Below are 14,362 nucleotides of genomic sequence, written 5' to 3'. Positions count from 1 at the left end.
CTTGGAGCTGCAGCTTGTTTTACTGTTGATAGGATAACCCTGTGGTTCCCAAACGCGGTTCTCTAGGCACCCCAAGGGCGGGATGTACTAAACTGAAAAATGCAGTAAAACCCCCGAAAATGCCGTTTTGAAAAAAGTTACTATTTACCCAACATAGGACCTGATTCATAGATGGGCGCTAATGCGATCGCAGCCGCCATTTCATCCGCAGCACGGCAGCGAAAATATGCTAATGTTAGCAAAGATGACCCGAGCATAAAGACGTCCACTGCTACCTTCTTGCCTGTGTGCGACGACACATACCCACGTAAACATCGGTAACATCGACGGACATCGGCAGCCATCTTACCCTTGCGGTCTGACCTGCGGCAGCCTAGGGAGCTCTTCTGACACGCAGAGCTGCATAGGCAATTGCATTAGCTAATTTATGCACGCCCATGTAACAGCGTTTAAACGGACAGGCGCGCCTGCGTTTTTGTGACCACTCCCCGTTACCATCCCCAAATGCTCACTTGTCAGTCACTTGGTGATGGGATCCTCTGTGCCTCCGTAATCGCAATGCGGTGCTACGCAATGGCAAACAGTTGCTCGATCTGCGTGAACATTGCATTAGCGTATCCATTTGTCAGGGGACTTGTTAAAGGGCAGCTGAAACCTGAACATTGGTCTGGTCATTGGGTGCAACCCTGGATGTGTTAAAAGACAGAGGAGCAGCCCCAGCTCTTGTTCTCATAAGTGATAACGATGTACAGTATACTATGTAAATACCAATGCTTATCGCCACCTAGTGGTCACAGCGCCATATAGCGCCTGCTGCACGCTATTATCAACATTCCTGAACGCTACCTCTCGGACATGGGAGTATAAACACATCTGCCATTTTCCCCCCGAACTTTGGACCTCATTCAGAGTCGGTCATTGCGGCCGTTCGGTCGTAAGGTAAAAGGGGCTGGATATGCAAATGAAGTGCTCGCAAGTTGCGTCGTTAAGATGGGATCGTTAGCTGGACGAGCGAGGGGAGGATGCGGCCGTAAGACTAAAAATACGCCCCCTTCTCGTTCGCATTACACGTCATCTCCGGGCATATAAGGATTAATCGAGACCATCGGGAACCATCGGAGCTGGTCGTAGAGCTTAAGGTTGACCATACCCTCTCTTAAGCACTACGATCAAGTCAGTGTAAAAACCTCCCATGTCACATGTGCCATGACGCTACTCAGTTAATTATGCACTCCCATAAAACGCCGTTTGCATAGTCAGGCACGCCTGCGTTTGGATCTCCACTCACCCATTCACAAGCAGCTTCCCCTGTTACCACCCACAAACGCCTCATCCTGTCACTCAAACTAACGACCTGGCTGTGTTCAAGGAGAAAGAAATTTCTGATCGTAGCCGCTAGTTTGCGCACGCGCATTGCGAATTTTACACATGCACAGTTTAGCGAACATCGGTGGCGTACGACCGAGCGGCCACAACGACCGACTCTGAATGAGGTCCATTGTCCCCATTATGGTAGGGGAGGGACTGAGCCATGTTGTACAGACCTATCTGTCCAGGGGAGAGTAAGATAAATGGTTAATGTGCTAAAATCTGGCTAAATGATGATGATCTATAATCCATCAATAAGGGTTTTATTGATGTCAGTAGGAGAGGCATGAACTGTGTTAGAGGCCCGTTAACCATTGCTCTGCTAGGATGAGCTGATTTTCTGTAGGGCAGTGGTTGTGAAGGGGTTAATAAGAGCTGCTGCCATATTAAAATGCACCATGCCATCTGCAGAGGAGCTGGCAGTATAGGGGTTAATGATTTGCTGGAATAGGGAGTGAGCCATATAAAGAGTTAAAGGCTATCTCTGTTACCATGGTGACGAGACTTTGCTGCTGCATGTGATGGAGTGCATGCATAGCGTACCCCTCTGTTACCATAGCGACCACGCCTTGTTTTTGCCTGTCATGGGGTGCATACACTGTGTGACCCCCTGTTACCATGGTAACTGCGCATTGGCGATGTCTGTAATTGGGTACATGCATAGCGTGACCCTGTTAGCATGGCAACAGCGCCTTGCCACTGCCTGTAATGGGGTGCATGCACTGACTGCCTCTGTTACCAAAGCAACCACTCCTTGCGTTGACTTTCATGGGGTGCATACATAGCGTCACCCTCTGTTACCATGGCAACTGTGCCTTGCCAGTGGCCATAACGGGGTGCATGAACTGTGTCACCCTGTGGTACCATGGCAACTGCTGCCTGTAATTGTCTGAGGGCCTGATTCAGGTTGGTTCGTACGCAGCCAGCTGATGTTTTCATTCTGCGTATGCGTATAAGATGCAGTGCGTGTGCACGAACCGGCCACAGCGATCAAGAAGCGATCGCAGTGAGCACACAGAGGGCCTGATTCAGAGTTGGACGCTCTGAAAGAGCGCTCGCTGAATCAGCGTTTTTTTTTGTGTGTTTTGTGCGGCCTCCTGGCCGCTCGCTTATCTGTGGGTGACCACCCACAACTATTGCGAGCGGCCAGGTGATGGTCGCGATGGTCTCGACCATCGCGCCATCGGGGCTTGCGACGAGACCCTTGTGGTAGGGTCTCGTTCCCGCAAGCCCCAGTGGGCTTTCGGCTCTATTAGAGCTGGAAGCTCACCCACTGACATCACTCGTGATGTCAGTGGGGCCGCCCCCAAACGGCAGGCGTTTGGCCAGCCGCCACCCCGCCCGCCTCCAAAACGGGGCAAGCTGTCAATCAAAATCGACAGCTGCCCTGTTTTGGTGCGAGACCTGTAGTGGCGGTGCGCCCCTCGCTAACCGGGTCTCGCGCATGCCCACGTCAGCCAGCGTGCGCATGCGCCATGTCCAAACATCGACCCGCTTGCGAGCGGGTCTGAATCAGGACCAGAGTCTCCACACAGTGATTGACAGGAAGTGACCGTTTGGGGGTGGTGACGAGGGGTGGTCATAGAAACACAGGCGTGCCTGGGCGTCTAAACGCCGTTACAGGGGCGTGCATAATTAAGCCCCTGCGATTGCATGCGCTGGCAGAGGTCTAGATGGCGACAGGAAGTTTAGCAGTTTCTGCGCTAGGGTCAGGTCACCCACAACTGTGCGGATGGTCCCAATGTTATTCAATGGTACCGGTGTTTTCGCTGACTTGCGGACGCATGTCATGGGAAGTGGGCGGCTTTATACAGTGATGGGCGTCTTGGTATAGAGCTGCGGTTGCCATGCGATTGCATTCATTAGCATATTTTCGCAGCGAGCAGGGTGCGTGTGAACGCAGCCTTGTGAGCCAACCTGAATCAGGCTCTGAATGCACTGCATCACCCTCTGTTACTATGGCAACCACGCCTTGCCTCTGCCTGTAATGGGTGCATGCACTGCGTCACCCTCTGTTACTATGGCAACCACGCCTTGCCTCTGCCTGTAATGGGTGCATGTACTGCGTCACCCTCTGTTACTATGGCAACACTGCCTTGCTGCTGCTTGTAATGAGTGTCCCTGCATGCAATCATACCATATTCCCAACTTTTCTCTTTCCTGATACGGGACTTTGTGACGTTTCAATGTGTCTGTGCAGCATCCTAATGAATTACCGGAATTCTCATGGGTGTATATATCACTTTGGTAAATAATAGTAACCTGTGGACTGGAAGAAAGTGCTGGGTGCTCTCTCTCTCTCCCTAAACATCCAGACGATATAGGGCCTGATTCAGATCCGCTCGCAAGCGGGTCGATGGTACCCCACTGCGCATGCGCGAGCCCCAGCGAGCGAGTGAAGTTCAGTCGCTCCGGGGCTCGCTACAAAACAGGGCGGCTGTCGATGATGAGTGACAGCTCGCCCCGTTTTGTAGGCGTGGAGGGGGGGGGTGGTTATGCAAACGCAGGTGTTCCCTTAGGAATGCCTGGCGTTTGTGGGCGGCCCTACTGACATCACTCGTGATGTCAGTAGTGGACTTCCTGCTCCATTAGAGCAGGAAGTCCACTCGGGCTTGCTGGAGCCGAGACCCTACCACAGGGTCTCGTCGCAAGCCTGATGGTCGCGATAATCGAGACCATCTCCAGGCCGCTCGCACAAGCTGTGGGTGGTCACCCAAAGCTTTGCGAGTGGGCTGGAGAACAAAAAAAAACATGCCCTGATTCAGAGCGAGCGCTCGCCAGCAGTGAGCGGCTCTGAATCAGGCCCATTGTTCTGGTACCTGGTTCAATCTACCTATAATCAGTGTCGGACTGGAGCATGAAAGGCCCACCTGGTGAATACATGTTTTTGGGTGTGGTGAGTTACTACAGGGGATGAGGCCAGCCTCCACAGAGACTTGGAGAGACACCTGAGACCATGTAACTGACACTCTAATAGAGTAACAATGTATAATTGACATTAAAGCAAGTGGTGGTGCACTTAGGCAGTGGGGCTCACCGGGCCAGTCCAACCATCTATCTATCACATAACTAAAGGCGCGGATCTACTTGCCGTCGTTCATTATACTGTACAGTGCACACACTGAACAATATGTCAGTCAGTGCAGGCACGCTCCTTCATCCCCGAACATGCTCAGCCACCGTCATGTTCGGGTGATGAGCGATGCCGACAACGACCAGTGGGAACGTGCATCTCTGGTCGTTGCCGACATTTTTCCTCACGATTACTGCACGATTAATGAGCGATTGAACGATAACGATGTCGTAATCGTTCAATCGCTCATTTTTCTCGGCAAGTGGTACTTGCCAACTTTCCCCGGTTGCACCTTACCCTCATTATGTGACTGTTATATACTTGGGGAAAATAAAGAAATCAGAGGTACATACATTCAAATGGTATAATCGGTGCCATTTCCCTGCATTGGTTATAAGGCACAATGGACATCATTCAGAGTCGGTCGCAAGCGCCGATGTGCTCGTAACCGACTCGATGGTTAGGCTTGCGCACGCGCAGCGGCCGCACTGCGCGTGTGCAAACCCCGGAGCGACAGAGAAACACTGTGTCGCTCCGGAGCTTGTTACCAAAGGGGCGGCTGTCGATGTTCATCGACAGCTAGCCCCGTTTGGTAGGCGGGCCGGGGGGGTGGTTTCCAAAATGGAGGCGTTCCTTAACGAACGCCTACCGTTTTGTGGGCGGCCGCACTGACATCATCAGTGATGTCAGTGGGGAGCTTCCTGCTCCATCAGAGCAGAAAGCTCCCTGGGGCTTACGAGTGCCCAGACCCAACCTTAGGGTCTGGTCGTAAGCCCCGATGGTCGTGATGGTGATCACCATCGTGACCATCAACCTGGTCGGTCGTTAAGCTGTGGGTAGTAAACCACAGCTTAACTAACGACCAGGAGGCCGCACTTCAAAAATGAAGCGGCCGCCCTCATACAGAGAGAGCGATCGCTTCTTACGACCGCCTCTGAATGAGGGCCAATGATCCCTATGGCTATATGTATTTTTTTCCTGTGGACACTTATATGGAACCCCTTGTAATACACAATACATGAGCAAGATCTGAAAAGTATCAGTGTGTTTTCATCAACAAATAGATCTTACTAACTGCTTAGGGCCTCATTTACATTAGGATGGAAGTAAATTTTCTGACACGCCCCTCAGATGTAGCTGTACACGCCCACTTTACCGCCGCGCTCATAGGTGCTGCTTTCACAATCTCCCTAATGTGCTTTTCCAAATATAGGCAAGTATGATTTATCTATCTCATATCTATCTATCTCATATCTATCATCTATCTCATATCTATCTATCTCATATCTATCTATCTCATATCTATCTATCTCATATATATCATCTATCTCATATCTATCATCTATCTCATATCTTTCTATCTCATATCTATCATCTATCTCATATCTATCATCTATCTCATAGCCATCATCTATCTCATATCTATCATCTATCTCATATCTATCTATCTCATATTTATCATCTATCTCATATCTATCTATCTCATATCTAGAATCTATCATATCTAGCATCTATCTATCTCATATCTATCTATCTCATATCTATCATCTATCTCATATCTATCTATCTCATATCTATCATCTATCTCATATCTAGCATCTATCATATCTAGCATCTATCTATCTCATATCTATCATCTATCTCATATCTATCTATCTCATATCTAGCATCTATCTCATATCTAGCATCTATCTATCTCATATCTATCATCTATCTCATATCTATCTCATATCTATCATCTATCTCATAGCTATCATCTATCTCATATCTATCATCTATCTCATATCCATCATCTATCATCTATCTCATATCTATCATCTATCCCATATCTATCATCTATCTCATATCTATCATCTATCCCATATCTATCATCTATCTCATATCTATCATCTATCCCATATCTATCATCTATCTCATATCGATCTTATATCTATCATCTATCTCATATCTATCTATCTCATATCTATCATCTATCTCATATCTACCTACCTCATATCTATCATCTATCTCATATCGATCTTATATCTATCATCTATCTCATATCTATCATCTATCCCATATCTATCATCTATCTCATATCGATCTTATATCTATCATCTATCTCATATCTATCTATCTCATATCTATCATCTATCTCATATCTATCATCTATCCCATATCTATCATCTATCTCATATCGATCTTATATCTATCATCTATCTCATATCTATCTATCTCATATCGATCTTATATCTATCATCTATCTCATATCTATCTATCTCATATCGATCTTATATCTATCATCTATCTCATATCGATCTTATATCTATCATCTATCTCATATCGATCTTATATCTATCATCTATCTCATATCTATCTATCTCATATCTATCATCTATCTCATATCTACCTACCTCATATCTATCATCTATCTCATATCTATCATCTATCTCATATCGATCTTATATCTCCTATCTATCATCTATCTCATATCGATCTTATATCTATCATCTATCTCATATCTATCTATCATATCCACCATCTATCTTATATATATCTGTCATTTATGTATCTGTCCTCATATCTATCTCACAGATATATATCTATCTCATATCTATATCTCATACTGTATCTCATATCTATCGATCTTTCATATCTATCTCATACTGTAACTATTTCATATCTATCATACTGTAACTATCTCATATCTATCATACTGTAACTATTTCATATCTATCTCATACTGTAACTATTTCATATCTATCTATCACATATCTATCTCATACTGTATCTCATCTATATCTATCTCATAGCTATCTGTCTATTTCTACAGTTGACATAGAGGTTAGCATTACTGCGTCACAGCCCGGAGGTCATGAGTTCCATCCCTTACCAATGCACAATCTGTGTGCAGTTTATATGTTCTCCCAGCATTTGCGTGTGTCCATGTGACATATATAGACTGTAAGCTCCCCTGGGGCAGGGGCTGATGTGACTGACTGAGGCGGTCTCTGTAAAATAGCAGAGTGATATCTGTGCACTATATAAATGACTATTACTAAATAATACAATAAGAGGCTATCTATATATTAGTTTTTGGTACTCCGTACCGGGACCTTTTTTTTTATTTTTTATCATATGTATAATTCATCATTTTTACGAGTTCCAAAAACAGAGAAAAATTTTAGAAATCATTTCAGAAATGAATAAAATCTTGTAACACTAAGGAATTACCAGTACCTTCTGAGTATATATACTGTGTACATGTGTGTGTACTATATATATATATATATATATATATATATATATAATGTGTGTATGTAAATTATATATATATATAACAGTTTCTTATATAGCGCAGCATCTTCCGTTGCGCTTTACAATTGGAACATTAATAGAACAAAACTGGGTAATAACAGACAGATATATAGGTAGGAAGACCCTGCTAGCAAGCTTACAATCTATAGGGAAATAGGCATTGATACACAAGGATAGGTGCTATATATTGCATTTGGTCCAGACAGAGGGCCTGATTCAGAGCCGCTCGTAAGCGGACGCTCGTTCACTGCGAGCGATGTTCGCACATCTGCACATGCGTATGGGTCGTAATGCGCATGCGCCAACCAGTCATTGCGGTCGGAAATCGTGCGCTCGTAAAACAGCGAGGGGCTGCTAATGTGAGTGACAGAATGTACCGTTTGTGGGTGGTAACAGGGGAAGGTGCTTGAAAAGGGGGAGTGGAGATCCGAACGCAGGCGTGCCAAACGGTCAAAAGGGCGTTTAATGGGTGTGCATAATTAACAAAGCAGCGTCATCGACCACGTCACTTGGTTGTCTTTTAGCCTGAACTGCACGCAGTGATTGCGGGAAGTAAAACCTAGCACAAGCACTGCGAGCAGTTCAGACGCCTTTCGATGTACTCGATTAATCTAATAAATAGCGGAGATGACGTATGATGCGAACGGCCAAGGGGCGTCTTTACAAAATAGCGAGCGCATGTTTCGGACGCTCGCTCAGACATAGAGGCGTCAACAGACCGCAAAGAGCGAGCGCTCAATTTAAATATCCGGCCCCTTTTTCTGAACGAGCGTCCGCAAATAGCGTCCGGCTCTGAATGAGGTCCAGAGTTTCTTGGTGGGCTGCAAGATCCAGTCACACAGGAATGTCGGCCAATACATACATGCTTGACGAAGGCCACCTGTGAATGACTAAATGCTATCAAACTCACCCGGGTGATCGGGAAACCTGGGTGCAACGAGACAGCCTTGCAGGGTCACCCTGGGCTCGCCCGGCTAGGGGCCGTGTGGGCAGAGGGTGAGACGCTGACGGCCCAGCCTCTGTGTGTGCTGCTGGCTTCCTATTTATGAGATTGCAAGGCCCCTGTGCCTCATCCCCTCCTCCCCATGTCACCTCCCCTCTCCTCCCATCCACACTGCTTTCCCTTCTCTGTGACGTGAACTAGGATTCTCTCCTGTGTCTGCTGCTGATAGAAGGGGAGAGAGTGGCAGACGCTGGATCACCATAATAACCCCAGGAGCAGGCAGAGGGCCAGCGGATCTGAGAGATGGAGAGACGAGGGAGAGGAGGAGGGCAATAGAGCGACACCTGTGTATATGTATATATACATATATAAGGCCCAGGGAACACATTCAGCCATTCTCTCTCTCTCCCTCTCTCCCCCCCGTGCCCGGGACCATGTTCCAGACTCCTTTCTTTGCAGCCTACGGGTTGCAGGGACTGGCTGGGACTCTGGAACCCTCCAGGAGCAGCATGAGCCAGACACGCAGCGCTAGGAGGGACGCCTGAGACTCCAGGCAGGTAAGAGAGAGAAAACGGGGAGGAAAAAAAAAATAAAAATGTGGGGGATCTTGGGGCGGGAGCAAAAGCATGTTGTGCTGTCAATTCATTCGCTGCTTTATCCTGTCCCCTGTTCCTCCCACTCTGTGGCTGCTCTGTCATGCAGTGTGTGCTTCTGTTCAGCACCATCTACTTGTAAAACGCCATGAGAGCTGGGGAAAGCGAGCAGGAGAGTAGAGCAGGTGGGGAGAGTACTGAGCGGTGACAGGGGAATCATGGAGCGTAATGAAAGAGTCAGGTGAGATCCAGATGCGATCCAGAGATTGGCCGCTGTGCAGTCAATATTGACACCAACCAGCCTCTTGTGCTCTACGTCTCTTCTCTGTCCTTCCACCTTCTTGCCAATCTTCTCGTCTTCTTCTAATCTGTGTCCCCTCTTTCACCAAAAACCTCTAACTCTGTTGTCCACGCGCTCGCTTTCATGTTATCTTCGGTGTTGAAGCCCATCTTCTCCTCTCTTGTTGACTGTCATCCTTTTCCCATGCCTCCGCGCCGCGTCCTCATGGTCTTGTCTGGTCTCGCAGAGATGGACCCTTCTGGGACTCTCTGGCAGTTTCTCTTGCAGTTACTGGAGGAGCAGAGCCACCGGCATCTCATCTCCTGGACGTCCAACGATGGGGAATTTAAGCTCCTGGATGCCGAGGAGGTCGCCCGACTGTGGGGCCTACGTAAAAACAAAACCAACATGAACTACGACAAGCTGAGCCGAGCTCTGAGATATTACTACGATAAGGTGAGCGGAGTTATGAGATATTACTATGATAAGGTGAGCGGAGTTATGAGATAGTACTACGATAAGGTGAGTCATGTTATGAGATATTACTACGATAAGGTGAGCGGAGCTATGAGATAGTACTACGATAAGGTGAGCGGAGTTATGAGATATTACTACGATAAGGTGAGCTGAGTTCTGAGATATTACTACGATAAGGTGAGCGGAGTTATGAGATAGTACTATGATAAGGTGAGCCATGTTATGAGATATTACTACGATAAGGTGAGCGGAGCTATGAGATAGTACTACGATAAGGTGAGCCGTATTATGAGATATTACTACGATAAGGTGAGCCGAGTTATGAGATAGTACTATGATAAGGTGAGCCGAGTTATGAGATAGTACTATGATAAGGTGAGCGGAGTTATGAGATATTACTACGATAAGGTGAGCGGAGTTATGAGATAGTACTACGATAAGGTGAGCCGTGTTATGAGATATTACTACGATAAGGTGAGCAGAGTTATGAGATAGTACTATGATAAGGTGAGCGGAGTTATGAGATATTACTACGATAAGGTGAGCTGAGCTCTGAGATATTACTATGAGCCGTGTTATGAGATAGTACTATGATAAGGTGAGCGGAGTTATGAGATATTACTACCATAAGGTGAGCGGAGTTATGAGATATTACTACCATAAGGTGAGCCATGTTATGAGATAGTACTACGGTAAGGTGAGCGGAGTTATGAGATAGTACTATGATAAGGTGAGCCGAGCTCTGAGATATTACTATGAGCCGTGTTATGAGATAGTACTATGATAAGGTGAGCGGAGTTATGAGATATTACTACGATAAGGTGAGCGGAGTTATGAGATAGTACTACGATAAGGTGAGCCATGTTATGAGATATTACTACGATAAGGTGAGCGGAGTTATGAGATAGTACTATGAGCCGTGTTATGAGATAGTACTATGATAAGGTGAGCGGAGTTATGAGATATTACTACCATAAGGTGAGCGGAGTTATGAGATATTACTACCATAAGGTGAGCCATGTTATGAGATAGTACTACGATAAGGTGAGCCATGTTATGAGATAGTACTACGATAAGGTGAGTGGAGTTATGAGATAGTACTACGATAAGGTGAGCGGAGTTATGAGATAGTACTACCATAAGGTGAGCGGAGTTATGAGATAGTACTACGATAAGGTGAGCTGAGTTCTGAGATATTACTACCATAAGGTGAGCGGAGTTATGAGATATTAATACCATAAGGTGAGCCATGTTATGAGATAGTACTATGATAAGGTGAGCCAAGTTATGAAATAGTACTATGATAAGGTGAGCGGAGTTATGAGAGTTTACTACCTTAAGGTGAGCGGAGTGATGAGATATTACTACCATAAGGTGAGCGGAGTTATGAGATATTACTACCATAAGGTGAGCGGAGTTATGAGATATTACTACGATAAGGTGAGCCGAGTTATGAGATGATACTACCATAAGGTGAGCCGTGTTATGAGATATTACTACCATAAGGTGAGTGGAGTTATGAGATAGTACTACGATAAGGTGAGCCGTGTTATGAGATAGTACTACCATAAGGTGAGCCGAGTTATGAAATAGTACTATGATAAGGTGAGCGGAGTTATGAGATAGTACTATGATAAGGTGAGCTGAGTTCTGAGATATTACTACCATAAGGTGAGCGGAGTTATGAGATAGTACTATGATAAGGTGAGCCGTATTATGAGATAGTACTACCATAAGGTGAGCGGAGTTATGAGATATTACTACCATAAGGTGAGCGGAGCTATGAGATAGTACTACGATAAGGTGAGCGGAGTTATGAGATATTACTACCATAAGGTGAGCTGAGTTCTAAGATATTACTACGATAAGGTGAGCGGAGTTATGAGATAGTACTACGATAAGGTGAGCCGAGTTATGAGATAGTACTATGATAAGGTGAGCGGAGTTATGAGATAGTACTACAATAAGGTGAGCTGAGTTCTAAGATATTACTACGATAAGGTGAGCGGAGTTATGAGATAGTACTACGATAAGGTGAGCGGAGTTATGAGATAGTACTACGATAAGGTGAGCCGTGTTATGAGATAGTACTACCATAAGGTGAGCGGAGTTATGAGATAGTACTACGATAAGGTGAGCCGTGTTATGAGATAGTACTACCATAAGGTGAGCTGAGTTCTAAGATATTACTACGATAAAGTGAGCCGTGTTATGAGATAGTACTATGATAAGGTGAGCCGAGTACTACGATAAGGTGAGCCGTGTTATGAGATCGTACTACAATAAAGTGAGCCAAGTTATGAAATAGTACTATGATAAGGTGAGCGGAGTTATGAGAGTTTACTACGAGCCGTGTTATGAGATATTACTACCTTAAGGTGAGCGGAGTGATGAGATAGTACTACGATAAGGTGAGCGGAGTTATGAGATAGTACTACCATAAGGTGAGCGGAGTTATGAGATAGTACTACCATAAGGTGAGCGGAGTTATGAGATAGTACTACCATAAGGCGAGCCGAGTAACTGAATGAGACAAGCTGCTGAGATATTGCTGTGACCCGTGCGAGCTGGGCTCTGAGATATTAATAGGACCACATGAGACTAGGTCCTGATATATTGGGCCTGATTTAGAGGTGCAGTTAAATCCCGTTGTCACCGCCATTCTGTACACAGCGTGGCTGCAAAAGTATGCTAATGATCTAGCTGATGTCCCGCGCACGGAGGCGCCCACCTCCGACGTCTCACATCCGCCGCTTGCGTACAAAAGCTGAAACATCTGTATCATCGGTCTCACTTTGAACCTCTGAGCGACCCTATGCTGTCTCACAATGTCTGAGTTTTTGTAGCCACCCTCCTGTTACCTCCCCCTAATGCTGACTACCTGTAACCACTTTGCAAAAAAAAAATACTCTGTGCGACCGCCGCCTCAAACCCATCACCGCAAATGCGCAGTACGCCCATTTTTAGGACCATATGAGCTTAATATGAACAGGCAAATAAAGCGTTAATATACTGCTACAACAAGCTGAACTATAAGCTTAAATGGTGAGCCGAGCTCTGGGACGTTAGTATGCTTCTGTATATAGTTGTGACATGCTAGTATAACCAGGTGATCTTACCGTAGCGCTGAGATATTAGTATAACCAGGTGATCTTACCGTAGCGCTGAGATATTAGTATAACCAGGTGATCTTACCGTAGCGCTGAGATATTAGTATAACCAGGTGATCTTACCGTAGCGCTGAGATATTAGTATAACCAGGTGATCTTACTGTAGCGCTGAGATATTGGTATAACCAGGTGATCTTACTGTAGCGCTGAGATATTAGTATAACCAGGTGATCTTACCGTAGCGCTGAGATATTAGTATAACCAGGTGATCTTACCGTAGCGCTGAGATATTAGTATAACCAGGTGATCTTACTGTAGCGCTGAGATATTAGTATAACCAGGTGATCTTACCGTAGCGCTGAGATATTAGAATAACCAGGTGATCTTACCGTAGCGCTGAGATATTAGTATAACCAGGTGATCTTACCGTAGCGCTGAGATATTAGTATAACCAGGTGATCTTACCGTAGCGCTGAGATATTAGTATAACCAGGTGATCTTACCGTAGCGCTGAGATATTAGTATAACCAGGTGATCTTACTGTAGCGCTGAGATATTAGTATAACCAGGTGATCTTACTGTAGCGCTGAGATATTAGTATAACCAGGTGATCTTACCGTAGCGCTGAGATATTAGTATAACCAGGTGATCTTACCGTAGCGCTGAGATATTAGTATAACCAGGTGATCTTACCGTAGCGCTGAGATATTAGTATAACCAGGTGATCTTACCGTAGCGCTGAGATATTAGTATAACCAGGTGATCTTACCGTAGCGCTGAGATATTAGTATAACCAGGTGATCTTACCGTAGCGCTGAGATATTAGTATAACCAGGTGATCTTACCGTAGCGCTGAGATATTAGTATAACCAGGTGATCTTACCGTAGCGCTGAGATATTAGTATAACCAGGTGATCTTACCGTAGCGCTGAGATATTAGTATAACCAGGTGATCTTACCGTAGCGCTGAGATATTAGTATAACCAGGTGATCTTACTGTAGCGCTGAGATATTAGTATAACCAGGTGATCTTACCGTAGCGCTGAGATATTAGTATAACCAGGTGATCTTACCGTAGCGCTGAGATATTAGTATAACCAGGTGATCTTACCGTAGCGCTGAGATATTAGTATAACCAGGTGATCTTACCGTAGCGCTGAGATATTAGTATAACCAGGTGATCTTACTGTAGCGCTGAGATATTAGTATAACCAGGTGATC

General features: G+C 45.6%; 1 protein-coding gene across 3 annotated transcripts in view; it reads left to right on the top strand.

Moving 5' to 3' along the window:
• The first annotated feature begins 8,872 nt into the window (after positions 1-8,872).
• The window catches only part of ELK1 (ETS transcription factor ELK1), a 37,684-nt gene continuing 32,194 nt past the window's right edge, over positions 8,873-14,362 (top strand). The window contains exons 1-3 of one of the 3 annotated variants that reach the window (XM_088469993.1): positions 8,873-9,238; positions 9,384-9,515; positions 9,802-10,010. In XM_088469993.1, the coding sequence (XP_088326119.1) occupies positions 9,503-9,515; positions 9,802-10,010 (222 nt within the window). In that variant the 5' untranslated portion in view covers positions 8,873-9,238; positions 9,384-9,502. The remainder of the gene's footprint in view (positions 9,239-9,383; positions 9,516-9,801; positions 10,011-14,362) is intronic. The other 2 variants (XM_088470011.1, XM_088470002.1) reach the window with 2 other exon arrangements.

This window comes from Taudactylus pleione, unplaced genomic scaffold (genome assembly GCF_031769625.1).
Source record: "Taudactylus pleione unplaced genomic scaffold, aTauple2 ptg000013l, whole genome shotgun sequence".
NCBI classification, from domain to species: domain Eukaryota; kingdom Metazoa; phylum Chordata; class Amphibia; order Anura; family Myobatrachidae; genus Taudactylus; species Taudactylus pleione.
This window is presented reverse-complemented; position numbering and strand designations above follow the sequence as displayed.